At 48.1% G+C, this 27,685-nt stretch overlaps 2 protein-coding genes across 3 annotated transcripts in view; one reads left to right on the top strand and one right to left on the bottom strand.

Annotated features, from left to right (window-relative positions):
- COLGALT2 (collagen beta(1-O)galactosyltransferase 2) overlaps positions 1 to 4,945 on the bottom strand; it is a 44,997-nt gene extending 40,052 nt beyond the window's left edge. The window contains exon 1 of one of the 2 annotated variants that reach the window (XM_039726364.1): positions 4,638 to 4,945. In XM_039726364.1, the coding sequence (XP_039582298.1) occupies positions 4,638 to 4,882 (245 nt within the window). In that variant the 5' untranslated portion in view covers positions 4,883 to 4,945. Of the gene's footprint in view, positions 1 to 4,367; positions 4,545 to 4,637 lie in introns of those variants that run through there. The other variant, XM_039726365.1, reaches the window with a different exon arrangement.
- A 3,328-nt stretch (positions 4,946 to 8,273) lies between these two features.
- TSEN15 (tRNA splicing endonuclease subunit 15) lies at positions 8,274 to 19,632 on the top strand. Its single transcript, XM_039726350.1, has 4 exons — positions 8,274 to 8,446; positions 9,031 to 9,112; positions 10,419 to 10,554; positions 19,188 to 19,632. The coding sequence occupies exons 1-4, from the start codon at positions 8,291 to 8,293 to the stop codon at positions 19,390 to 19,392; spliced, it is 579 nt and encodes a 192-aa protein (XP_039582284.1). The 5' UTR covers positions 8,274 to 8,290; the 3' UTR covers positions 19,393 to 19,632.
- Positions 19,633 to 27,685: the final 8,053 nt, after the last annotated feature.

A 27,685-nucleotide genomic window follows, 5' to 3' on the forward strand; every position in this document is an offset into this window, starting at 1 on the left:
CAGCAATTTTTGAGTTCCCTTCAAAAGTTTCTACTGAGTAATTTCATGATGCCATTTGCTCCAGTTTGCCAAGACTGAGATGAGGGAGAGAAACCCAAACGACAAAAAAAAAAAAAAAAAAAAAAAGATTATGGATATTGGGATGGGAACAGTTCTTCAGCCTTCCCTGATTTTCCTTTTTATGTAATTTTTCTGCACCTTGGTGTAAAAATGACCTTAGCAAGGAAGTATTTATAACTGACAAACTGACATTTCTTGATTCTTCAGTCTCCAGACTTGATAAATTCAACAATCTCATGTAGGTTACTTTACCTTTCTACCCCTATTTCCCCAGCTAGAAATTGGAAGTATTTACTCCCATTCTTTCTTTTGATGTAGTTATCTAAATGCAAGCTCTCTGGCAGAAAGGCTGTCTGCAACATCTTGCACAACAGGAAAGTCAGCTTAATCGCAATTCTAAAGCTCTGCAAATCCCATCTCGCTCTTGCCCCCTCTCAGTCTATGACTGTTATTAAAACTACATAATAAATACATTTAAAGTATCTACAAATACAAATGGGAAACTGAATCCCATTAAAATTTAAATTACAAGCCAAGTACAAGTGAAATTGACTTTTTCAAGTGAAAAGTCAGTTAATTTCTAAAACCTATGCTTCAATGTTGCCACATGGAAGTCACAGCACACGTGAGCACACCTGAAATGGATGCAAAACACCAGTGGACAGAAGCAGGAGAGGCAGAGCCAGCAGACTGGAATGTCAGCATTCCTAAGTGACTAATAATGACCATGAAGATTAAAGTGACCTCGTTGCTCAAATGGAGACAAGGACAGAAAACACAGGGTGTTTGAAAGCCAGCACTTCTCTGAGAGTAATAACAGCCATTAAAGTTTTAAATGATCCCTGCATCTCATTGGAGTTTGCCCTCTATGTGGAATTTTTTCACATTTGAAAAGTAAACCACCAAAGAATAAGAAAATGCTCAGATATCATCAACTAGTTCCAGTCTAATAATATATAATTATGACATACAATTATTACACTGATCTCATCGGCTTCTATTTTTAGCTTCAACCAGTTCTTTTAAGCTGAAACTATTTCCTCACTGGAGCTGTGTTACAGTGCATCCACTCATCTCTCAGCTGGGATTTATCCCATCTTTCCACCTGTCTCACTATTGTTCACATTATAATTTCTGAAATATAAGCACACTCTGATCCCCAAAGCAGATTTTCAAGCACAAAAGGACCTAATTACTGCTCCCAAGCACCAACTCACTTATGCAGGCATTCCATCCCCAGGTTACTAAGAGAGGAGAGAGCAGACGACCCACTAGGATGAAGCAGACGAAATTACAGGCAACTTTCTTTGCTATACCATCACTTAATCTGAGACTAAATAAAGTTTAAGGCAATGCGATAAACTGCTGAATACACACACTTTTAGGCTGTCTATTGCAGCCAAGACGAACCTTCCTGACAAGCAAACACTCTGTACCTGAAACAGACCAATCTCAAATAAACAGTCAGCATTGATAAAGCTCAAAAGAAAACCCCACTAATAATAAAGAGGGTTGGGGCACGCTGACTGTGGAACTTGTGGGTCATTTCTGTCCAAGATAAAGATCTCTTTCCCTCCCTTTGCAGCTCTCCAAGCCCAGCACAAACAATGCTGTACACTTTCCCTGCAAGTTTCCCAGCTGGGCTGGGAGCACAGGGAGCTCTGGGAGAAGCCCAGCCAAGGGAGCAGCAGGTCAGAAGAACCTTTGTGGCTATAAAAAAGCTGCACTTGGGTCCCACAGCCAGGTTTTCTCTTTGGGCTCTCTCCTGTTGTGGGCCCAGCCTGTTTCCCCACAGCACTGGAGGGGACAGCTGTGACCCTTCCTCCTTCAAAAACAGGGACAGCTGCTCCTTCAGCGCTGCACCTCCATGGTGACACGGGACCCAGATCAGGTTCTGTGGCCAAAGCAGGAGCCTGCCATTCCCAGTCTGGGAATGGGCTGGCCGGCTCCAAAGGCTCCCAGGCCACCGATGGCCAAGTGCATCCCGGCAAGCTCAGCAGGGCCGGCACAGAAACCCGAGCTGTCCCACAGAGATTCCCAGCTGAAGTCACCAGCACGATCCCGGGATGACCCGGCCTGCTGTCCCGGGCAAGGACAGCCGGGGTTAACCCAGGCCAGGACCGGCCCAAAGCAGCTCGGCTGCAATTCCTGATTCTCGGGAGGGAAGGAAGGGTTTCACTGCAAGGCCAGGGAAGGAAGGGTTTCACTGCAAGGCCAGGGAAGGAAGGGTTTCACTGCAAGGCCAGGGAAGGAAGGGTTTCACTGCAAGGCCAGGGAAGGAAGGAAGGGTTTCACTGCAAGGCCAGGGAAGGAAGGGTTTAACTCCAAGGCCAGGCTCCTCTGTGCCAGCTGGCCCCCGACCAAAGGGCCTGCTCGGCTCATTAGGAGCCAGCAAGTCCTTCACAATCACTTTCAGAATTAAGTCATAATTAAGACCAAAGGTAAGAAGGGGACACAAGGCTGCCCAGCGCACATCTTTTGCTCAGTATCAGGGTAACAAAGCTTGGGATTAATTGATACAGACTACACATAGGAAATTCAGTGCCTGCTTCAAATTCATTGTCTCTTAACCCATCTTTACCTGCCCCCCCTAGAAATCCATCAGAGGAATCCACTGTTCAATTTCAGCCCTCCAGCTACGCAGAGAGAGCTTGAGACATGATTTATGGTTTTAGTTTTCATTCTCAAGATCTACGGTTGGGCATTTTAAAATGCTGACTTAAGAAAATACTGAAGTAGGATATAAGTGGCAATGGAAGACTGCAAGTCCGTGACAAACACCACACCCCTGCCCTCCTCTCCAAACCATCCCAGTAACACAGGGACACAGGTGAATCTTGGCATTCATCTGTTGACAGGACTCTGTCTGAAACACAAGATGCTTCCAGAAATTGCCTGAATGGTTTCACTTGTTCTCAAGAGACTTTATAGATATCTACGTGAGCTTGCTCTGACTGGGTACTTTGTGTCCTGAACATTGCCAGCCCTGGAAAAGCTCAAGTGTTATTGAGGAGCAGAACTAAACCTCTCCAAGGAACCACTGCCACCCCACAGGTACCTCTTACTTCCTACGACAACTCAGAGCATCCTGAGAACTTCTCTTCCAGTGACAATTTTAGTCACTCTCATTTTATAAATCTTGACATTTCCATCAGCAGATTTTCCAGCTTAGCCATGCCCTGTGTCTGTGTGCAATCCTCTTAAAAAGGGAGTGATTTCTTATAAGAACCTTAGCGTATTTTAAGCTAGGTTAAAGTAAGTCCCCACAAATACTTTCACACAATATTGCAGAGACCTTAAGTATAGTAAGGATAATACAAGTAATGTCCTGAAAAAGTTGTAGAGCCAACCAATTACCTGCAGGACTTAAACCCCCTGCCACAAAACTTACTTTGAACTTGTACAGCAAGAGGCATTTTGAGATGTGCTCTGCTTTGGTGATCAGGACTGCACTTACAACTCCCACAAGTTTTTATAAGCACCAAGCTCAGCTGAATCACAGGCCATGTGGGGTCTGATAATATCTGTTTTTATACACATCTGCTATGAGGAAACCTCAACTGGCAAAATTCCTACTGATACAAATGAATGAAGAGTCATAGATTTACACAGAGACGAATGTGAATTTACCCACTGCCACACACCAGCCTGTGATTCCACACACTCGTGTGGCACTCTCAGAATTTGGCCTGATAGCACAAATTGCTTGTAACAAGAAAAGAAAAGGGGGAAAAAAAAGAAAAAAAGAAAAAAAAGAAAAAAAAAGATCCATGCACTGTCGTTATGCAGAGCCCTATACTTGGAGACAAATTACAGCCACGTTACTGAAGCACACAGAGAAACATCTGTTTAATGACACTTCAGTGATGTGACTGGGGAGCAGGTCCTCCCCACGCCCCCTCAAAGTAAAACGAAACTTTGACTTTTTATGTTAACAGAAGTCTCACCACAGACTTCAGCGAACTTTGGATCAGGCTCTACAGAGAAAAAAGAAACTCTGCTTGGGGCTTTCCAAGCGATCCTGTTCCTCCCAACACTTCGGTCAGGTTGAAAGATTATTTTTTTTCTTTGTCTCCTTGCAAAGGCAGACTGACCAGCTCCCAAACTGCTCCAATTCCCCCATCCCGACCCCTGTTTGACCGCCGCAGCTGCCCCCATGCTGCGATTCCTGAATACATCTTTTAATCCATCTTCCAGCCTCCAGCCTGGCAACAATGCTCCTTTCAATGCCCACCAGCACCTACCCAGCCCGCCCGCTCTCCAGCCCTGGAACATCCCCACCAGCTCCCACAAAGCCCGGGATTTACCGGCCGGAGTTCTCCGTGCCTGTGGATTTGGACACATGCTCCGGCGCTGAATGTTCCCAGGCTCCAGGCCAGCTCTGCTGGGATAACTCATCCCCCTGCGGCTCCCGGCAGAGCCTCCGCGTTCCCCACACGCGGGGGGACCCCGGAACGGGGGGCGAGCTCTCCCCGACGGCCACAGCCCAGCCCCGGCTCCCGGGGCGGGCGCAGCCGCTTCCCTTCAGCGCTGCCCGCTCCCGCCGAGCCGCCCGTCCCCGCGCCGCCCGGCCTTACCAGAGCGCGATGCGGCTCTTGGGGTAGCGCAGCCTCTCGATGCAGCCCAGGACGTGCGGCAGCGTGTGCGCGGCGTTGCGGGCGAGGATGGCGAGCAGCACGGTGGGCTGCAGCAGCGCCGACTCGGGCAGCGCGGGCTGCTCGGGCCCCGGCGGCTCGGGCGGCTCGGGCGGCTCGGGGGCGGCCCCGCAGCCGCGCAGCAGCGGCGGCAGCAGCAGCAGCAGCAGCGGCGCGCTCGCAGCCATGATGGGCGAGGGGCAGCCGCCCAGCCGCCGGCAGGCAGAGCGGGCTGCGGCGCAGGGAGCGCGGGAGGAGGCGGGGCACGGAGAGCAGGAGGAGGGAGAAGGGGAAGGAGGAGCCGAGCGGCGCCGCCGCCCGCCCGGCGAGCCCCGCTTGCCGCCCCCCGGTGCCGCCCGGGTAAGAGCCGGTGCCGGTGCCAGCCCGAGAGCCGGTGCCAGCCCCAGCCCCTGGGCAGCGCTGCTGCTCAGCGCCCGCGGGGAAAGCTGCAAACCCGCATTCCTCCGCCCGGGTTTTGGGATTTAAAAAAGGCTTTCGGAGCGTTGCTGCTAACGCTGACTCTTTGTTCGATGCCTTCCACACGGGTAGGGAATTAAAGCAACTTTGAGCTTCCATATCAGGGCGTTTTTGGCAAACATCGGTGACAACAAACGCCCGTACGAAGCAGCCGCACACCCCACACCCATCCCACGCTGCAGGATGCCCTGTTCCAGCTGGAACGCAGCTGGAGGATTGATATGGTAGAGTCATAGAAAGGCTCAGGTTGGAAGGGACCTTCAGGACAGTCTCATTCCAGCCCCCTGCCATGGCAGGGACACCTTTTGCTGCCCCAGGTGGAAGCCACATCCAAGCTGGCCTTGGACACTTCAGGGATGGGGCAGCCACAGCCTCTCCGGACAGCCTGTGCCAGGGCCTCCCCACCCTCACAGGGAAGAAATTCTTCATAATATCCAATCTAAAGGTACTCTCTGTCAGTTTAGGGACGTTCCCCTTGTCCTATCACTATCTGCCCTTCTAAAAAGTCACTCTCCCTCTCTTTGAGAAGTGCCCCGAAGGTCTGCCTGGAGCCTTCTCCTCTCCTGGCTGAACAACCCCAGCTTTCTCTGCACCTCTTTAAAGATAGGAAATACAGGGAAGATTTTCCCTGTACTTCACTGACTTATCCACCATGAAAATATTCCCGTGAGTAAATAAACGGCAATTTAGCATAAAAATACATAAAACATATTCCAACAATTAAAATTATTGGGTCATGATCTTAAAATCGTAGTAATCACAATTCTCTTAGAAGTTAATAGGATTTGGGCATGCTGGACCCTTTTCAAGATGAAATCTCTAATTAACTCTAAGGGCCCCATCACAGCATATTTGGGTTTTATTGTGGGTAGGAAGTTTCTCCAAGGTGGACTTTGAGCAGGTGCTGGTGTTGGCTGTGTGCTTGCAACACTTAAAAAGGTGGAAACCTTTAGCAAGCAAACAATTGTTTAATTATCCATAATCCCACTGTGAACTGCTTGCATCCAGGTAGTGTATGTATAAATATACACACACGTGTTATATATATAGTTAATTTGCTCCTCTTTGCTTATAGAACCTAATTTATCAGGCACACCAAATTATATTGTCTCAGTTTCCTGAGCTTCCCAAAAAGGATCATTCTAGGAAACTTCAATAAAGAATCTCCAGGGGTCATAGAATCACCTGCACTAAAATTTGAGAAATTCTCTCAATTTGCACTCATCTTCCTGAACAATCAGTGCAAATGTGTTCCTCCTGTTTGCCCTTCACCATGCCTTGATAATTGTCCTTCTAGAATGATGCATTAATGAGGCTTTTCTGTGGTGGTTAGTTTGCCACATGTTGCTTTTATGCTTGGATTCATTATCCGAATAGAAGGAGCAGCCCTGCAGGCAGCGAGGGTGATTAGAGTTTGACAGGAGCCAGCCCCATCCACACGCACGGAATTCCATCTGGAGGGTGGGGACTAACGCTGCCAAACTCTGCTGGGTGGGGAGGGCTGGGAGCTGGCATTTTCCATCCGCTGGACACAGCCTGGGTCACACTCCCGATTTTGGGATGTTTCAGCAGAAATAAGCCCCTCCTCTGCCCGCCTTTGCCTTTACCCTGTGCAGCTCTTGATGTCCTCAGTGAAATCTAAACTACCTTCAGCTCTTTTCAGACTCCTCTCTTCTTTTTATTTCGTGAGCAGCATCAGAGCCGTAAGGATTTGCTGGGGGCAAATGAAAAGAATCCAGCAGCATCCCAAAGGCAGCGATTTGCTCTCCAAAGTGATGTTCCCGGGCTCACACAGCCCCCTGCGCTGGCTGGATGCCGTGGAGCACGGAAGAGAGAGCAGCAGAAGCCTGAAGCATGAGCTGTTCTTCCGTGCAGAAGAGAACAGAGTCAGCTCAGCTTCATCTCTCCCAGTCACACACAGCTGGGACACAGTTTGGAGAGCTCAGGGAAACAGTTACCTGACAATTCGTGTCATCCCAACACCTGTAAATGTGTATGACTTCATGTACAAAAATCTGTACTCATTCCGACTTCTTTATTGGTGGCCAAAGTTATGTCCTGTTGGGTTTTTTCAAGCCCAGATTCCATCCTGCTGTGAGAAGACAATGAGGCACTCCGTGGTGAAATGTTTTAGCTTTGAGGAAGAAACGGCTTTTTGCAGATGTAAGTCCCACAGAAATCAATTTAAGCCATTTGTTTCAGCCTCCTCTAAATATCTACACCAAACAAGGAGATTCCAGCTATGACAGCTGGAATCTCTCGGTTTGGCACGTGACAAATTCTCTCTGAGGCAGATTTCTTCTAAATTGTTTCCCACACTGAGGAAAACAGAGGTTCCATCCTGCTGATGTAAATTGACTAATCTAGAGGTTGATGTGGATCCATCTCATTTCACTTCTTCACCTCTAAGAACTCAAATCCACCCAATTATTTTCCCAGCAGCTGAGTGAACTGCTGTTGCCAACTCTTCCATGAAGGAGACTGGATTTTTAAATCCCATCTACCTATCTATTCTGTGCCCAGGGAACTGAAGTGCTGTCTAACACAATACTTGTTAAGCAGCCAGAATGGCTGCTCATTTCACCACAAAATTCCTTTAATTAGATTTGCCCAAATATGACTTCCTGTGCCTACAAACCACATACAATTATGTGTTACATACATACAGACCAATTTTCACTGACGCTTTATTGCAGAATAGCCGCTGTTTGAAATTCATCAGAGCAGTCACCGAGGCAGATGGAGCTGATAAGCCAGACGTGGGACACTTGGCATTAGGCGAAATCAGAGATATTTCTAGCGAAGCAGCCCAAGGTAGTGCTTTTAATGGCAATACCTTGAAGGTAGTCTGGCAAAGCTCTGGGCACTGCAGATGGATAACGCTGTGGAGCCTTTAGGAGAAGGGACTGTGAAAGGAATACGTGAGGAATATATGTTTATTTGTGTGTATATATATATATATATGGATGGATATGTTTTGTTGCGGCGCCTTTGTCCGCGGCGAAGGGGCGGGGAGGTCGGAACGGAGCGGCGGCGGAACGGCCGTGGCGGAGCGGCAGTTTCCGGGCCGCGCTGGGCTGCGCGGCGCCGCCCGGAGTGAAGCCGCGTTGCACACAGGCATGGAGCCCGCGGCCGGGCCGGGCCGGAGCGGCCTTTGCCCGCCCCCGGGGGGCACCGACCCGGGCCGGGGCTCCTCCGCGGCCGGGAGCGCCCCGGGGGCACAGGGCAGCTGGTCGGGGGCGGCTGGCGGCAACTGGATCACGGCTCACCCCACGGTAGGCCGGGGCGGGGGTCCCTCGGTCTCCCCCCAGGATTCCCCCCTGGAGGTGCCCGTGGGGTCCCCCCGAGAGAATTCTGCGGGGAGATGTCCGTATAATCTATTATATTGGGTTTATCGAGGGGGAATGCCACTGCCAGCAGGGCGGAGGTTGTAAACCGTGGGATCCCAGCTGGTTACAAAGTGTGGGATCCCAATGCCTTAAACTTCGACTCCGTCTTAATTTTTGCCACACCGAAAACACGGAGCTGTTTAATTTGGTCTTACGTTGATGTGTTGCAGCAAAAATAGGTACAATTATTTACCCAACATAGGTGAAATTCCACAAAGCTAGAGCTGTTCCAGAAATAGTTGTGGCTCCTCTTGTGTTTGTTTATTTTGCTTGCTTTTTTTTTTTTTAAAGTGCTAAAATGTGGGGAATGCGGGAAAAGGAGCTTTTGAGATACTGTCAGGAAAAAACTGCTTTTTGATCACCTTCAGACTGGTTTGAACCTCCAGTGGCTGTGCTGGCTGGAGGGATGGTGTGTGCATTCTTAGTTTAAGCTGTGCTTTCCCTCATCACCGTTCCTCTGTGGGTCTCAGTTCACAGAAATGATGTCACTCGATGTGTCTGACAGCACTCAGGTCTACGCTGCCTTTTTGGTGTACCTGGACCTCCTGGAAGGTAAGTGGGGGATGTGGCTGTGTCCCAGCTGATGCCTTTGCCCTGTTAAATTCACTGTTTGCACTGGGACAGGGCCTTCCCAAGTCCTTGGTGCCCGTTTTGAGAGTTTTTGTGCTGGAAGTTTCTGTCCTCTGCCTCCCTGGAGCCTGTGCAAAGGTGAGGGCCCGTTTCATCCAGCACTTCCAGGTGTCCAGGGAAAAGGCAGTCAGCATGGAAATAAAAGCAAAAGAGGAGGAGGAGGAGGAAAAGAAATGCAGGAAGCTGAAGTGACAAGTTCAGTGGCTGAGCTTGTAATAGTCCTCACTTGCAGATTAAAGTGAAGTTAATGATAGTGTTTGACAAAAGTCACCACTTAGCACGTGGCTGCTGTGTGCTGGCCTGTTTTCTGGAAAGGGCAGTGGTTCCTCCAGCAAAGAAGATCATTTGCAAGTGTGGTAGCAGTAGTTTACAACCACTGTAGTAATATTATGTAACAGTATAGTAATTTATAATAAATTCTGTGTGTTGTGCTTAGAGCCATGGCTTGGTGGAGGAGCTGGCAGTGTCAGGTCACTGGTGGGACTCCGTGGCCTTGGAGGGCTTTTCTGGCCACAATGGTCCTGTGAAATCCAGTGTAGGCTGCTGGTGTCTGCTCAGAGTGCAGCAGAGTTATGTGATGTATAAACTGCTGTCTGGCTTCTTCCAAGCTGGCTTTACTGAAAAGGGACTGTGAGTAGGCAGCCAGCCAGCCTAAGGAAAATATTTCAGTTTTGCTTGGAGCCTGGTGCTTCTCAAGGTCAGGGAAGGGAGGGATTTTCCAGCCCAGGAATTGCTGCCTCTGTTGCTGTTTCCCCTCTGAAGAAAATGCCTTAAGAGTCTTCAAGAGAAGATTTCTGTAGTTCTGCAGCAAAACCTTCATCCTTATCCCTTCAAGGAGGAGATTAGAGCTGTGTGTGATCATTAACCATGCTTTTAGCACCTCCTGCTTCACAGATCAGGGTGCCCAGGCAGGTGACTAAAGCTGCGTGGTTTTATCTTCTTTTTGCCTTTTGCAGAGCAGCTTTGTCAGCCAGATCACTTCACCACCCCTCATTGCAGCCCTGGAGCCAGCAGGCTGCTCCTGCTCCTTGGATTTCTTCAGCAGGATTGCTTCTCAGGAGGGGAATTTGGCAGATGAATGGAATTTTCCTGTGAAGAAAAGGGGGAAAAGAGGGAGAGGGAGGGGAAAGAAAACCTCAGCTGTTAACTTAGATACTGCATTTGTTATTTGACTGATTACAACTTGTGTTCTGTGTTCTGCCCCTCTCATCCCCACGAACCTTTCCAGGCAGGAGCTGGCACGAGGTGCAGCCGGTGGGCGTGGCAGAGCTGCAGCTGGTGTGCTTGCACGCCCGTGCCAGGGAGCAGGAGGGGCTGCAGGTCATGGTGCCAGTGCCTGCACACATCCTCATCAGCCACGACAGGTGAGGGCGTGCTCAGTGCTTGTCTGGGGTTACCTTGGACACAAAACGGGGCACAGACACATTTCACAGCCTGGTGAGGAGGAATGCCAGAGGAAGGCAGCCTCTCAGCCTGTAAGCAGAGTTATTTTGGGTTCTGCAGACACACAGGCAGCTTGGAACATTAAGGAAACCTCAGCTTTGCATCAGTCTCTGCCTCTCCCTGTCTCAAGTGGTTCCTGGAGGTCAAGCAGAAACTGATGCCTGCTGATAAACACTTCCTGTTGTCTGGAGTTGCATATGTGCTAGGAGATAACAGTGGACAACAAAGTATGTGTTTGAGAGACAAGGTTAGAACACAAGGCCTTCACAGCTTATGTTTTGAACATTCCTGTGCTGATTTTTGTACTCTTGGAAATGTGTGATGCTTTCTGAGTTGCTGGACATGAAAGGACCTAAGAGGAAAGAAATCCTCTTGGAGCTGCCTAAGAATCAGCTTTTTTTATTGTCAGATTTGTGGATAAGCCTTGTATGGTTTGCTTTGCTTTTGTTTTCAACCTATAATTTGGCTACTTTGAACAGGAAGCTCCTCTCACATTACATCTAGAGTTTCACGTGCCTGTGATTTTTGACTTGATTTCCTCACACATGCAAGAGCAATTCTTCAAGCAGAAGACAGCACAGCCATGAATTTGTTACATTACAGATATTTACAGCCTAGAAAACTTCCACTTCAGTAATTTTACAGCCTCTTTTAACTGGCCCCTAGAGCAGCGTCAGACACTGGGTCTGATTTAGATAAATCTCTCTGACTGGTGTTTGCCATGATGACTCTGAAGACCTGAACTGTTTCAGTGGCATCACATGGTTGTACATTTTTCAATTTCTTCTGTTCCCACTCCTGCTAGGAGCTGGCTCAAGGTTGGCTCCAAAAATCTTAGTGTTTTTTGCTGCTTCCTCTTGCTCTGTGGGCAGCAGCCTGACACAGTGGTAGGTGGCTAATTAATTGCACTTATTAGATGTGTGTGTGCACCCTAGGAGTGATGCTTTTGCTTTTTATTTTGGAATTTAGAAGTGGCAGATCAATGTCTTGCTAACAGACTTTTATCATCATTTTGCTGTTTGCTGTGTGAGGGGGGAAGAAAATTTTTTACTAGGTATTGATGGGGTTTAGTACTGTTTTTGTGCTGAAAAAAAATATTGTATTTGCAAGTATTGGTCAATCACTCCTGGGGGCTTGGTGATGTGATCTGCACAGGAGAGGAGAGCTGCTGAGAGGCCTTGCAGGGTGAAATGCTGGGTGCCATTCAGCCTGTCTGCAAGCAGATGTGTGTGTGTGTGTGAGTGAAAGGGACATGCTGCAGCTCTCAGCTCAGACAGGATTTTAGGTGGAAATAGAAGGCAGCCAGTGAGCACATGGGATCTTTGAGGAATTCCACCTACATGCTGAGCTGTTGTGCTTGGTTAATACAGTGTGTTTCCACCTGGGCTGAAAACTTGGATTCCTGGCATTGGGTAGAGGCTGGGAGTGTGTTCTGATTGATTTTTAATGGCAGATATTCCACTGCATGCATGTCCTATCTTACTCTGTGTCATTGGAGCTTTTCATGGGCAGCCTCTGCACTTGTTTGTTCTGTGGTGATGCTGTTTGCTCTGCCTCTGGCACCGGAGTGTCTGGAATCCAGTACTGGAAGGATGTGTGCTGGAGAGGCAAAGAGTGAATGCATCACATTGATTAAAAGTACAGTTTGTAACCAGGGTTTGCTGCAGAGCAGTGACACAGGGTGGGTTGTCACTAAAATGAGCTGAATGCCAGCTGCAGTGCCAGGTGTGCCCATAAATTCCTGTATGTGTTCAGTAGCCATGGATGTTGTCAGGCTGGGAGGTTGTATTTGTGTACAACACTTGTGTTTGTGGTGTTGAAAGTGCATCTGCATTTTGTTCAAGCAGCACTTTGTGGTTTTGTGTTACCTGCTAAAAGCAGGGGAGGAGGTATGAGTACAAGTGAATGCAGCTTGCTTAGTTGAAAATAAGCCCTTTGGAGGGATTTGGGAAGGTGAAAATGTTCTGTTCTGGGCCTGGAATTGTGCTAACTGCAAAAGAAGCCAGTAACAGCAGCATTTATGGGCAGCACTTCCTTGTTTAACCAGTAGGGTTTGGAAGTGACACCTTGAAATCAGACTTCCATCTTCATTTTGCTTTGTTTTTGTTACTGGTAGAAGAAAAAGTGATTCACTGGAAAATAATGGATTTTTGTACTACATATGTGCTAAAAAAGATCTCACATTTTGCCAATATTAGTCAGTCACTTTTGTGGGCTTGGTCTTCCAGAGAAATGTAGTGGTGGTTGGTTCTCTATTTGAAATCCATATTGGTCAAGCTCTGCCTTCCCAGGTGTCTCATGAAGTTCCCAACTTGGCTGCCACTGAGAAGTGTGTCCTTAAAAGGCCACAGGAAAGTTGCTGTGGAAATTACCAGCAGGACACCTAGGCAAATGACAAACATGAGTGCCCTACAAAAGTTAAAACCCATTCAGTGTTTTTTAGCCTGTTACAAAATTTCATCATGTCCAGTTTAAGCATGACAGTTAAGTGCTGAAGGCAAAAGCTGTTCTGCTTCCTAAGCTCACTGTCCATTTCTGCAGAGCTGGGTGGAAGCTGCTCATCCAGCTGTGGTAGGGTAGGGCTACACAGGAGCCCACTAAATTACAGAATTATGGGCTGTGGAGCAGAGTCTTGAGAAGTGGCTTTGTGCTCTGTGTGTTCTTCAGATGGAGATTGCTGAATCTCCTGTGAGCAAAGCCCTGGGGAATATGATGCAATTTCTGTCTTGGCCTGCTGTGACCCACACAGAACTGGCTGGGGCTTGGACAGCCTCTGAATTCAGCAGGCTGGGGTGTGTTTGCTGCTCACTACAGCACCTCAGTGCATGCCAAGGACCTGGTTGTCCATTCCAGAGCTGTGGCTCCCCACTGTGGGGGAAGCAGTGAATCCTGGGAGTGCTGCTTCAGGGCTGGCAGAAATAACTCTCATAAGCCAAGCTCAGCAAGTTAGGAGAGCTCACAGTGTTGGCAGCTGGATTTTTGGATAGCCTGGAAAGCCTTGAGCCTTCAGGGACCAGGGAGTTAGGTCCCAGATCTAATGGAATTGGGCACTGTCTGTCCTGGACAAATAACTCTGTCTAAGCAGAATGTTGCAGATAAACTGTCAGATTAAATGGCACGTCACTGCTCTGTTTGTATTTTGTGTACAAGTGTTGTAAATGAAGGATGAAGTTGCCTGAGGTCATGGAGACCTGTGAAGTTTGGGAAAGGCTTATTCTGTTAAAATGCTGACTTACTTCAGAAGAAAGCAATACATAAATGTTTTGTTTTAAAGCTGATAAGCATCCTGAGAAGGAAATCTTAGGACTGGAATTTACTGTCTTCAAAGTCTGTAGACTGTGAAATAAATCTTGCTATAAACTGAAAAATCCTGTTATTTTAAAGCACTAGAAGTGTGACGTGCATCTTGCATCCTCTTCACAGTTTTGTCAGTAACTCCCTTGCTAAAAGCATAATTTACTCATGCAGTAAATCACACATTGAAAATATAATTAGTGGCTCCTAAATGTAAGCTCTTTATTAGTATTTTTAGTTTCATTTTTAAATTTAATATTTTAAATAAGATTGCAGCTCCCAGAGCAGGGTGGGTTATGCAGTACTGTGGATAAGTGTCTCCTGTAGAACTTTGATACCTCCCTTTTGGGTGGTTTCTCTTGTTTTCTTCTTGAACTTCCATGAAAAAAGATCTTTTATGTTCCTCAGGGCTTCAATTCCTCCTCCCGACTAGTGTGACATGTAGTGTTTTATTTGCATTTATTTTTTTCTTTCCATTACAAAAACTGAGTTTCTTCTAGCATTCCCCGTTTGTGTGTTTTGGGAACAAACCCCCAGGAGCAGTGGTGTGCATTTACACCTCCTCCCAGCCCCGTGTGCTCCTTCCCACCTATTTCACAGCACTGGGTCCATGCTGCCTGCCCTGCAGCAGGGTCTGGAGCAGCATTCCTGATGTGCTAAAGTTTGCAGTGCTGGCTAAATCCAAGGGATTGTGCTCTCTGGGAGGTTCCTGTGCCATGGGGACAATGGCACGCTCCAGTGCCTGGGGTAATGATCTCTGCAGTGGCACAGAGACCAACTTGTGTGCACTCTGCAGCCCTGCCTGGCCAGCAGGGGAGGGAGCTGTTCAGGCTGGCCAAGCCTGCAAGGAATTATTCATCCAAGTATAAAGGGCAGATTGAAAGCCTTTGGCTTTTATGGGATGGAAGGCAGTGGTTCCATTTCAGCTCAATGGAGCTCTATGCAGCCTCCATAAAACTGCCCTGAGCTTGCAAGGGACACTGCTTCTCAGAGGCATTGCATGGGATGTGCTCTGAAATGCTCTTTTGTTCATCACAGAACGTGCTGCTGGAGCTCTTCATGGTTCTGCCCTTGGTTTTTGCAGAGTCACTTGGAGCCTCAGGGTCAGCAGCTGTACACCTGGCTCTTCCTCCCAGAGAAAGGGGCAGTGTCCTTTTGTTAGGAGCTGATGTTGGGAAACACAGCACAGATTTCTGATGGCTGTTGAGGGCCTACTTTTGCCTAGTGCAAAGTAAGATGGGAGAAGGAGGCAACATTCCCCTCTGCTCTCTGGATAGATTTTGTATGGATTTTCTTGTAGTGCAAAAGTAAGATGGGGAAAGGATGCAACATTCCCCTCTGCTCTCTGGATAGATTTGTATGGATTTTCTTGTTTTGTTTGGGAATTTGTTTTATTTTAAAGCTATTAATTGCCACAGTAATAGAAGGCCGGGTCAGTTCACTGCCATCATTAAGTTTGATTGCAGCAGTAATGACAGATGCAGGATGACATTGCTTCTTCTGTTCCCTTAGCTGCAGTGCTCCTTGCACAATGTTGAGTGAGTTAAACCTGCTGCTATGACTAATTCTTTGGTAGAAAAAAGCAATCCCTACTGACTCTAGTCTGTATCTAGGAAGCCTTTTCTAAGCCCTTTTTCTAATGCAAAGTGTTTAGAAATGCCAGCTGTTTGGATAACAGAATGTTTAGGTGAAATCCTTTGCATCTCCTGGAGCCTGAGGTGAATGTGAGTTTGTTTCCTGGGTGGCAAATGAGGGCTTTGTCCTGTTTGATTTGGAGGGATCAGATCTGGATCTGGTGGGAGCAGGTCTGGATTTGAGTGAACATGCAGCTGAGCTTTTACTGAGACCCTGCAAAACAGCAGGAACTGTTTCTCAGCTGCACTTTTTCTTGTGTCAGTTCTCTCCATTCTGCTGAAAACTGGCTGTGCAGGCAGTGGAGTGGGCCTGCTGGAATTCCTGTGGAAAAGGAGGACCCAGAGGGAGCCAGTCTGTGCCAAAAGCTTGACCCCACAGCTTCTGTGGGGCTCCCACTGTTGGAGCACAGCTGGGAGTGGTCATGGGCCCCTTGGTGTCAGTGTTCCATCAGCTATCAGTAGTTCCAGAATGTGTCCTGACACAGCTGTGACTGGGAAAGGCTGCTCAGGGTGCTGGGGAAAGTAGGTGGTCAAGGCTGTTGGAATCTGCAGACTGCTGGATGCACTGAATTCCTCTGTTGCACTGATGCTTGACAGTTTCAGAAACATTAAATCCACTTCTATTGAAGCAAATTCATCTTTTATGGCTGTCATCACCTGTATGGTGTAGCAGATTGTACTGGTCACTGAGGAGCTTATTGATAGCCACTATCTGGGTAATTTAAAGCAGCTGCCTCTGTTGGGGTGTGTTACCACATGGCTTCATGCCTAGGACTTCATTTCCATCATTGACTGCAGCTGTTTGTGAGATGGCAGCCTTGAAATAAAGGGTTCTTGCCTCGTTTAGGATGTGCAACGTGCATTCTTTGAATTTCAGAAGACCAACGAGGCTTCATGCTTTCTTTATTTTTCCACAGACAGTATTTGGTGCATTAAAAGGATTACAAAAGCTATACCTTTCCTGCAGTATTTGATCTTCCTGCTCGTGGCAGGCAGCAAGCACAGTAAGATCAGAGGTTCCATGGCTCCTTTGCAGGGGATAACGTTGTGATCAGGTGCAGGGGAATGTTGTGATCAGGCTGGACACAGAGGCTGCTGGGGATGCCTGCAGGGGAGGAGGGCATGGGATGATGTCTGACACAGACTTCCTGAATTCCAGAGCTTATCCCTCTAAGAGATAGCCTCTCACCACGTTGCAGATGTGCTGCAGTGCACTGTAGCTACTGTGGTATGCATGAATGAGAGCCCTTGTCTTGGGGCTGCCTCTGTGGAGGGAGGGGGAAGGGCAAGAGGGTGCATTTGCAGTTGTCATTCTTCATCTGTGGACAGCAGAGTTAACAGATCATCCTGATGCAATGACGTGTCTTGGTGCTCCTTACATAAATCCTGGAACTCTTGTCTCCTGAAAAGGAAGAAGAAATGTCATTAATCTGTTGTCAGGACCTGGCTGCTTTTGGGATCATGGAGCATCTTCGAAGTCCTGGTTGCTAAATAGGGGGAAATAAAGTCTCAGGTGTTTGTGCTTGGCAGTATAAGAAGAAATCATGAGTATTAGAAATGTAGATCTAAGGCCTCACTGTTCCATCCCTCCTCCTTATAGACTATGAGGAAAACCAGTGACAGGTATTAAAGAAAATAGGAAGGAGCTTCTGCCCTGGCTGACAGGTGAATCCAGGCCTCTGGCTGAGTTTGCTCTCAGATTGTGCTCTCATTGTCCACATTTAACACAACCTGTTTTCTTTGGCTCCCAAAATATCTCTCCTGGGTAGTTATGGCCTTTAATTTGGTGTTTTATCATTAATTCTGTATTGCATTCACAGGGGAAAGCGAGATCACTGTCCACTGCTTTATGGATAGTTCTTTCCTCACAGGGTCTCTTCCAGCTCAGAGCTTTCTCCAGCTGCTGACACTTGGCTACTGAGGGTGGAGGAGCCTTGGCACAGCTGCCCAGAGAAGCTGTGGCTGCCCCATCCCTGGAGGTGTCCAAGGCCAGGTTGGATGGGGCTTGGAGCAGACTGGGATAATAGAAATGTCCCTGCCCATGGAGAGAACTGGATAAGCTTTAAGGTCCCCTTCAACCCAAATAATTTCATGATTCTGCATGTGGCAATTAGATTCTTGCTCTCTGCATGTGTCAGGAAGGAGATCTGTAATCTTTTCCCAGGCTCTGGTCCCCTGCCAGGGCTTTGGCAGGACATTGTGGTGCTGGGGTACCTCTGCAGGGACAGGGAGTGACAGGAGGCAGAGGTTCAGGGCACAGAGTAAGTTACCTGCCAAATAAACCTGCAGACAGAGCCTGCTGAGGTGGCAGTGAGCACAGGAGGGGATGTCCCATTACCTGAAGGAGTCTCTTGCAGTGTCTCTCCTGTGAAGCAGCCAGCACAGTCTCTCTCACCATATTAATTGTGTTGTTAGGAAATGTGCTGATGAGGGAGGGCTGGGATAGTGCTTTTCCCAGCCGTGGTATCTCTGTGGCACGAAGTCAGTGTGTTGTGTTGCCTTGCTGTGTGTCTGGGCCAGTGGTGCAGGCATGAGGAGAGGCCCTCCTGAGGTTACCAGGCTGGATTATGCACAGCTCAGAACACAGATGGGTCCTTAGGAAGGTCATGGGCTTAACAGCGAGGCTTTCCAGGCTGCTGCTCATTCTCTGCCACGTTCCATTTGGCTTTTATTAGAGGATCAAAGGGGTTCTGAGGGAAGATGGTGATTGAAGTCTGAAAGCTGCTGCCTTTAGAGAGAGCCCTGTTTCCAGCTGCACTGCCTGGCTTCAGAGCTGCTGTGTTCTGCTGGGTGAGCTCTCCAGGGTGCACGAAGCCAGGACTGGCTTATCCTGGTGCACAGCTGAACTCCCCCTGGAATGTAACCTGTCCCAGCAATCTCAGAGGAGCCCTCTTGCACCTGACATGGGGGGAAGGGTCTGTCTGGTCACCACACTCCTTCAGAACTTGCTCCCCAGTCAGACCAGGAATGCAGGGACTCCAGGGATCAGTGTTGTCCTGAGCTCTGAACCGTAAAGTAACTGGCATGTTACTCTTAAAATAAGCTAAACAGGAAAAATTGCATAACTTTGTCTTGAGCTTTTAAGGAAGACATTATTTGGGCTGACTGTTCTGAAGAAGAGCATTAGTCCTGTGGCTTCTAGTCTAGACAGGGAGGTAGAGAATCCTGGCTTGGGCTCCTGGCAGAGACCTGTGGCACAGGGATGGGAAGACTTACCTCTGCAAATGGAACAAGTCTTAATTATTCAGCTCTCCAACTGAACACCAGGTGTTAGTTAATTAGATTTCTTATATAAGTCTGCTGAAAACAGGGCCAGTAGAGATTGCTGTGCTGGGATTGTGGTGGATGAGGGATGACTGAGGCACGGGCACACGAGTACACCTAAACAAAGCTTAGAAGCGTGTGTTGAGCCACTTCCAGCAGAGATGTGTGTAACTGATTCTGTTATTTTCTTTTGTTGCTTGATTACACGACTTTGGATTTTTATTAAAACAGATATTATGCTCACTTTAGTGAAGACGAGTTTGCTGAGTGAAAACATGCTGAATAAAATGGTGCTGTTCTGCCTTTGTGCCATCGTAGGTGGTTGTGGATTCCTTTCTAAGTGTTTTTTTTTCCTCTCCTAGGTTAAGGGAAATACTGAAGAAAGCCTCTCTCCCTCCAGAAGATCCTGACACCCTGCTGTCAGTTACCTTGGCCATAGTTGAGACAGACTCCACAATAGTCTACTATAAAATGACTGATGGCTTTGTAATGCCAGAGCCTCCCGATGATACTGAAGATGTGGATAATAAACAGTGGAGGAAGAAAAGAAAGAAACTTTTCAAATGATTGGGGCAGAGAAAATAAAACTTGAATTCCTGTTCTCAAATCCAAACAAATGCAGGAACTGATGTATGTGAATAAAAGTGTGTGTGCTAAAGTCTGCCTTGGCATATCAAGGATGTGTTCAGGGAGAACAGAGGCTTGTGCAGCTGCACTGTGATGAAATACCATTTGAGGTATGAATTAAGTCATGCTTTGACACAGATCAGTCCTGACTAATAAATACTCTTGGGAAGTGTTTGCAAAGGCTGTGTTTCCTCTTTATCTGGTCAGGTGCATAACAGAATAAACACATCCTTACCCATACTGTAAATATTGCTTACAGGTAAGTCTGAAGGACTTGTGGCAGGACTGAAGGGTTTTGTAGTTTAGAGTGTCTTTGTCTTAGCCCTGTCAGAAGCACTCATGCTGCCCCCCAGGTCACATTTCTGAACGTTGCTTTCTTCCCTCTGCTTTTGGAGAAAAGGCTCTTCCACAGAAATACCTTATTTTAATTTTTTCCCTGCAGAAGAAAACTGATTACAGCAGTACCAGAGGCAACTAAAACTCCAAAGTATGAGAGCAAAGTATGTCACCATCTATGCTGTAAGAGCACACCAGTTACCTGCTTCAGGCACCAACTAGGTTTCTAAAGCCATTGGCATTCCTAGGATTTATTTTATTATGTCCTTGGACATAATAAAATGCATATTGAAAGTGATCGCCCAGGAGGTACTTCAGCCTGGAGTTAAGAGGAAAATAACTGACTTTTAGTTACTTCTGCAGGAATTTTCCATGTCTTTTGCATGGAGATCTTCTCCAGGTTAAACTTAAGAGTTCCCTGGCAATCAAATAACATCTCAGAGCAGCTTTTTGAGCACAGGCTTGTCTGTGTGACAGCTGTGTGGCCTAGGATCACACATTCAGAAGGTGAAGCACAAGAGGTTCTTGCATGAGTAGAAGAATAGGAGAGAATCCAAAAAACAAAGCTGGAAATGAAAGACCATTTAAGCTTTGCTATCCCTGGGCCTAGAGTGGATATTTCTGGCTGTGGAGCTTGATGCTAGTTTGTGCTGGGAGGCAGAACGATCCCACAGGGAGTCCTGCACACCCTTGGAGGAGGTGTGTCACTGTCACACAGAGCTCTGTGGGACACCTTTATCCCAATACAGCCAGGGGAGACTCAGCATCTGTGGGTTTCAGTCATGGAGAAAAAGAGTTTTTCTTTGCCTTTCTTTCCCCTCATGGAGGAAACCATCATTTACTTTGGTCTGATGCTGTCCTGCCTTGAAGGGCCCCCTGTGTGCTGACTCCTGCCATGCTGCATGTGACTTTGACATTGATATTTCCTGGGATCCGTGGCATGTTCCATAAAGCAGTGTTACACCTGTCTAGCCTACCTGCCACCAGGTAAATTGTCCTTGTTACAAAGCTGGGAAGTACTTCAGCCCTGCAGGAAAAGGGCTGGTTTGTGTGAAGGAGGCTGTAACAGATGCAGCATGTGGCAGATTTGCTATTTAACCAACACATGCTTAACCCTAAAAGCAAATTCCTTTGCATTGGCCTCAGTTTCTGGGAAATACTGCTAGTTTGCAGTTTGCTGCATGACTGATGCTTGGCTTTACCCTTCATTTTATCCTTTCTGTGCTCAGAAAGGACCCTCATAACTTGAGCCTCCTTTTCTATACACTGAAAACTGCTGACCCAGGCAGGCTTCACAGGTCACATTGGAGAAACTGTGTCTGAAGGCTTAGATTTCTGTTCCTTCTTGTGTCCCACTGAGAAATGATTATATAGGCCTTTTTCCAGCCTCCTTAGATTGTGGTGATTCTTTATTTCAGAGGGAAATGAAACAGAGAAGAACTAATAATATCACAGCCCTGTTTGTCCCATAGGTATTGCAGTATAAACATGGGGATGTTAAATAAGCTTGGAGCCAGCTGTGCTGCTCCTTTACATTCCACTGAAGTATTTCTCTCTGTCAAGTCAACAACACACAGACTGAAGCCTCTGGTCTTCCAGGCACTGAATAAAGATGGGAAGAGACTTCTTGTTGAAGTCTATCAGTTCAGAGCAGTAGCTCATTAACATTCCTGAATCCATAGCATCCTGGTCCTGTGCCCAAAGTGTTCAAGCATGACTCTGCTTTAAGTGTTTGTGATACATCCATGGAAGTGTGAGCCGTGGCACTGCTGCCAATCCAGCACTTACTTCAGCCCAGAAGATTTTGCAGGCTCCATACTGCTATCTTTTAGAGTTTTTCTAGGTTTTATTTGCCAAGCACAGCTTGATATGTTTCACTGAGCGCCCCTGACCAACAGAAGGTGTTTTAAAATCTGGAGAGTATCATTTTGCAGTAGATTATTGTTGCAAGCCTCTCCTCTCTGCGGAGGGATGTTTGCATTGACGCTTCCCCACCGAGTCCAGAATGACAGAAAAGCAAAGGGCTGTTTTGGCCTGGCTTTGACAGCGGGACTCTTACATAAGGGAGCCCTTGCTTATGCAAACTCTGTCTCCTTGAGGCACTGCTGGCACCATCACCCACTTCTCCCAGTGCAGCCTCACTGTTTGCAGCACACACAGAACGTTTTATGCAAAGAAATGCTGGTGGAGAGGCAGGAGAGCTGTGTCAGGTCCATGAGGAGGAGCTGAGCTTGCCAGCCCTTTGTGAGCCCACTCTGAGCACAGGGGGCTGTTTGGGCAGTCTCCCAGGCCTCCATGGCTGTGTGTGCTCCAGGGCAGCACAGGAACCTCTGGCTCAGCACATCTCTGCTTCCTGGGCATGCTGGCATGGCAGCGAGGCAGAGGCCAGCTAAAGGGGTGCTGCTTCCACATCTTAAGCAACATCCCATCCCCTATAAACTAGCCCTCAGCATCTCTACAAAACACTAGAGTTTCTCAGAAATCACTAGAAGGAAGACCTGGGCTCTTGTAACCCATGCTTGATTTTGGCACAGTTTTCCAAAGGATCTCCTGCTGGGACACAGCAGTTAGAGAATAATACTGCTACTGCCAAAGCTAAGCCATCTTAACCTTCCTCTCTTCTGTCAGCAAAAGCTTTTTTTGTTTAAAATATTTTTTTCCTAATAAAGATTCCATATGAATTTATTAATTGGCCTGCTAGTGTTGCAGAGCTATAGGAATTAGAGGTTTAATAGCTTGTCCCAAGTAGTTTTCAGCAGATTTCAGTAGAATCTCAATGCTGTCAACCAGCCTGCAAGCCTTGTTCTGTGTAAATTGACTGCTTGTTAACCTTTTCTAGTTCTCCAGGGCCAGGACCTGAGGGAAGGCTGGATATCAGGAAAAGGTTCTTCCCCAGAGGGTGCTGGCACTGCCCAGGCTCCCCAGGGAATGGGCACAGCCCCAAGGCTGCCAGAGCTCCAGGAGAGTTTGGACAATGCTCCCAGGGATGCACAGGGTGGGATTGTTGGGGTGTCCTGAGCCAGGAGTTGGACTGGATGACTGATCCTTGTGACTCCCTTCCCACTCAGGATATTTCATGCTTCCAAAGATAGCTACAGCTGCAGCTCATATTTCAGAGTACCCAGGGAGCTGATGGCTTTTCCGTTTCATTCCCTCATTTCTCAGATGCTCCCACTGAGACCCCGGATCCCTGCCTGCAGCAGACCTCACTGAATTAATGATGCTCTGACTCCTGCTCAGCTCCATGCTGGGGGTTGTGTTTGCAGCACCTGACAGACAGAACCCATTGCCTGATGCCTCGTTAGTCATTCTTTGCTCCCCAACCTGGCTGCATGTTTCTCCTCATGTATCTCGCCTGGCCATCAAGCTCTCAGTGCCAAACTAGAATAGCTCTGCTGACCTTTTTCATTGCTTTTTTATTTCCCCTCTTTCTCACTGCTGTAGTCATCTCAGCAAATTTCTTACTATTGTTCACTGCCCTCTTGACCCACTTTTCATACCCTTATTAACTCTCAAGCTTACCTTTCTGTGCTATCTGGAAATGCCTCTTTCTTTCCAAGCTTCCTGTTTTCTGCTGGGGTGCTGGATGGTCTGTGAAGAGCCATCTATGCCTTTCTCTGCTTCCAGCTGATCCTCTCAATTCCACCAGACCAATCCCATTTACCACTACAAATTTGGGTAAAATCTGAAGCAAAGTCTTGTGAGCCCTGTGCCAATGTCCAGCCAACACAGTCACAGAATATCCTCAGCTGGAAGGAATCATCCAGTCCAGCCCCTGCCTCTGCACAGACACTCCAACAATCCCACCCCTGACAGCGTTGTCCAAACTCTCCTGGAGCTCTGGCAGCCTTGGGGCTGTGCCCATTCCCTGGGGAGCCTGGGCAGTGCCAGCACCCTCTGGGGAAGAACCTTTCCCTGATACCCATCCCAATCCCCTGGCACAGCCCCAGCCGTTCCCTGGGCTTTATCCCTGGCCACAGGGAGCAGAGATCAAAAGGCCTCTCCTGGGGAGCTCTGCCTTCACAGGGCAGGGTGTCACCCCCTTTCCACAATCCCAGACAGCCCCATGAACGTGTGCCTGGGTGGATGTTCTGGATAAATCCCCGGCAGAGCTGCTGGAGCTGCTGGTTTTGTCTGCACCAGAGGGCGCTTGGAGACTGCCAAGCCGGAGTCTTCCTCCTCTGGGAATGCTGGAGCTCAGCAGAGCTCCCCTTACACACCTCCCTGCTCCTCCTAAACAAAAGGAGGGGGAAACCTGTCAGCAGAGCCACCTGCCATGGCAGTTCTTCCTACCTGAAATGGTGTTAATTAAACCGTCCTGGAGGGGGACTTTGGGCAAGGGAATGTCGTGACATGACAGGGGAATGGCTTTAAGCTGGCAGAGGGCAGGGTTAGATGGGATATTGGGAAGGAATTGTTCCCTGTGAGGGTGGGGAGGCCCTGGCACAGGGTGCCCAGAGAAGCTGTGGCTGCCCCTGGATCCCTGGAAGTGTCCAAGGCCACAGCTTGGAGCAAATTGGGTAGTGGAAGGTGTCCCTGCCCATGGCAAGGGTGGAATGAGATAATCTTTAAGGTCCCTTCCAGTCCAAACCATTCTGGGATGCTGTGATTCTAGGAAAAAATCTGAGAAGGCCTGAAATGGAACAAATGAAGCAGAAAAGCAGAGTGGAGCAGTGGGTGGAGTCCTTCTCTGCTGCTGCCCCTTTCCACCTGCAGCACCCAGGAAAGGTTTGGGATGGCCTGAGCAGCCAAGCAGCTTTGAGGTGCTGGTTTTCATCCTTGGAGTCCTATGACAGAACCATTGAGTCATTTACATTGGAAAACCCCTGTAAGGTCACTGAAATCAACCATCCCCCAGCACTGGCAGGGCCACCACTAACCCACATCCCCAAGTGTCACATATGCAGGGCTTTAGATCCCTCCAGGGATGGGCACTCCACCCCTGCCCTGGGCAGCTGTGCCAGGCTGGACAACCATTTGGATGAAGGAATTTTTCCTAATATCCAGTCTGAACCTCTGATACCACTGTGGTGGCTGTAAAGAGCACTGTGTTACTAAACTCCTCCTTGAGTTTAGTAACACAGTACAAGAGGGAATTTGGGTCTGTTATGGGGAGTTTCAGGGTTGCAAAGCCTGGCACTAAGAAATCCCAGAATTCAGGCTGCTTGTGCATCCTGAAGCTGATCTTGTCATCCTGGACTTGATCTTCTTGTGGATAAGTGTTGAAAAGTCCTTTGTTATAGGTTTCAATACTTATTTTTCCATTTGGTAAATGTGGAGTCACTCAAAAGTCTTTTTTCTCCTTCTCATTAGCATGTTATTTTATAAGTTATTAATCAAAGGGTGTCTGGATGTGACACTGAACACAGAAGTCCTGCCTTTGGGAGTGTTTCACCAGAATCTCAAAGAAAGCATAAATATTAGTGAGCTGCCAGTTCTGTAATCCTGTGTAATTAGATGAGGAAATTAGGCAGGGGTGATGCTGCTTCCTTTTGCAGACAGAGATCTGAGGAACAGAGATTAAGACTGTAAGTGTCTACTAATTTCCAGTGTTCAGCTTCAGATAAGGAGAGTTTACTTTTTTAATTTAATTGAATTGCTCATGCCCAGTAATTCTACTGCCCTTCACTAGTTCAACCTGCTGTGGAAGCAATAACTAAACCATAAAGTCTTCACACCTTAAAGAAAACTTCACTTTTGGGGGCTAAACTGGCATCTAAGGAGGAGAAGGGACCTCGTCAGGGATGCAGAGTGGTCCTGGGGGTGCTCAAGCCCACCTGGAAATGAACTCATCACAGCAATGAAGCCCTGCCCTGTAGGTACATGGTTTGTGGTGATTTGGAGTGGGGCTGTGGAGCCTCATCCCAAATGGACAGAGCTGTGCAGGACAGGTGAATTATATTGAAGGCAATGAGCCATGGAGTGCCCAGGGGCACTGAGCAACACCAAAGGGAGCAGAGGGACACAGGGGCAGGGCATCAGCATGAGGGGATAAAAGGCTGGGCTGGAGAACAAGGAGGGTGGATGTTTGTAGCCTTCTGAGCTTGTAAGATGTTACTCTGTGTGGGTTGAAGCTCTCTGAAATTGTATTATGATTTTCTGTGTATTGTGGCTGTCTCAACTGTGGCATGTGCTGCAACACTGCACCTCCTTGTTTGTTTTAACTCCATGTCAGAGATAAACCCTGTGCACTAAGCAATGTTAAGACAGCTACAAGTCCCAGTCTCCTGGCCAGGGCTCAGCACAGCTCCTGGCACTTGGTGCTCCTGGGATGGAGAGTTGGGCTCTGGCTGAATGTTGCCTCTCTCAGCACTTGGCCCCTCAGCCCAGCAAACTGGCAAAAACACCTGTTTGTTTTTTTTTCCTTGTTTTGATTTTCTACCAATATAATTCAAATCTTACTGTGTTTCTGTTTGGTTTTCTGTGCCCTTCCCATAAACAATGGCTGCTCTGGGATTGATGTGCAGTTTTAGGCTCACAGAATGGTTTGGGTGGGAAGGGACCTTTAAAGGTCACCCATCCCAACCCCCTGCCATGAGCAGAGACACCTTCCACTGTAACTTCATACATGGCAGACTGGATCTGTGTTCTGAGCCCTGGGCTCCCCCCGTTGGTGATGTGCACTGCTGTGATACACATCCAGATACATAAACCCTGCTCTTCAACACGTCCCACAGTAGCAAGCTGCTCCTCTCTGCCCAGAGTCTCCAGATGGTGCTGAAATGCTCAGAGCTTGGGGGCTTTGTTTGTTTATTTTTAGATAACTTCCCACCCTTGGGCCCTCATCAGGATGTCTCAGCCTTTCCATTCACCAAACAATGTCACTTTTAGTTCATTTTGTCCTCACTGCTGGCCCCCTTCCCAAGCAGGTCTGCAATTAATTGTTGTGGTTTGTTATTAGTGTTGGTGCTGAAGTTCAGTTTCTGAGTCTCCTGTTGTTTTTCCCCTTCCCAAAGTAAATTTGCAATTTCCCTTGTGATGTCAGTGATTTGCTGGATCTTGACCAACTTTTCCAAGTTGGTTTTTGGCTATTAAAAAGCAAAACAGAGACCAGCTGATCTCATGTGCTGAGCCCCAGCCCACTGCTGGCATCTCTGTGGAGGTAACACCATGTCCACCTTCCACTGCTTCTTTGCCTTTGGGGAATCAGCCCCCAAAATCAGCATTTGGCAAACATACCGCTGTAACCAAGGGATTTTTCATGGAGAGGAACAGGTTGAACACCTCCAAGAATGGCAAAATTAGCAGCCCTGTGGAAGAGCAGCTCGGTTGTTCATTCTGCAGCTCTGATCTCTGTTCCCTGTGCCCAGGGACAGGACCCAGGGAAGGGCTGGAGCTGTGCCAGGGGAGAGCCAGGCTGGCTATCAGGAAAAGTTTCTTCCCCAGAGGGTGGTGGGGCGCTGGACAGGCTCCCCAGGGACCTCTACCTCCCTCCATCCCACCTCATCCTGGCAGGGAATGAGAAGTTCTCTTTCCCTGCCTTTGGTTTTGGAGTGAGGGCTGCAGCTCCTCAGTTGCTCAGGCTATATTTAGCTGCTGTGTAGTGGCAATTCCAGGTTCCTATTTTTGTAAATCCTCACTTCCCAGGAAAGAGGCTGAGCCTCGGGGGACAGGAGATGTGTTTCTTCTGTGTGACTGCCCATGTGCCAGTGCTGGAGCTGGTCCAGGCAGTGCCTACAGCTCTGCCAGTGGGATCTGATGCACAGCCCCCTGCCCTTCCCTGGAGCACATCCCACAGCCATTCCTCCTTGCCTGGCAGTGCCTGCAAAGGCTTTCCCCCTCTGTGCCTCCATCTCCCCGTTGCAGTCACTCGTGGAACAATTGTCTTTCTCCTTGGCATCCTCCCTGCTGCCATCCCTGCTCCAGCCAGGGCATTTTAGGGCTTGAGCTGGGTCAC

Source organism: Passer montanus, unplaced genomic scaffold, assembly GCF_014805655.1.
Source record: "Passer montanus isolate IOZ18808 unplaced genomic scaffold, ASM1480565v1 scaffold58, whole genome shotgun sequence".
Classification (NCBI taxonomy): domain Eukaryota; kingdom Metazoa; phylum Chordata; class Aves; order Passeriformes; family Passeridae; genus Passer; species Passer montanus.

Coding starts and splice junctions, on each gene's coding strand:
- TSEN15 (XM_039726350.1), top strand. CDS start 8,291: ATGGAGCCCGCGGCCGGGCCGGGCCGGAGCGGCCTTTGCCCGCCCCCG. Junction 8,447..9,030: donor GGATCACGGCTCACCCCACG/GTAGGCCGGGGC, acceptor TGTGGGTCTCAG/TTCACAGAAATGATGTCACT. Junction 10,555..19,187: donor ATCCTCATCAGCCACGACAG/GTGAGGGCGTGC, acceptor TTCCTCTCCTAG/GTTAAGGGAAATACTGAAGA.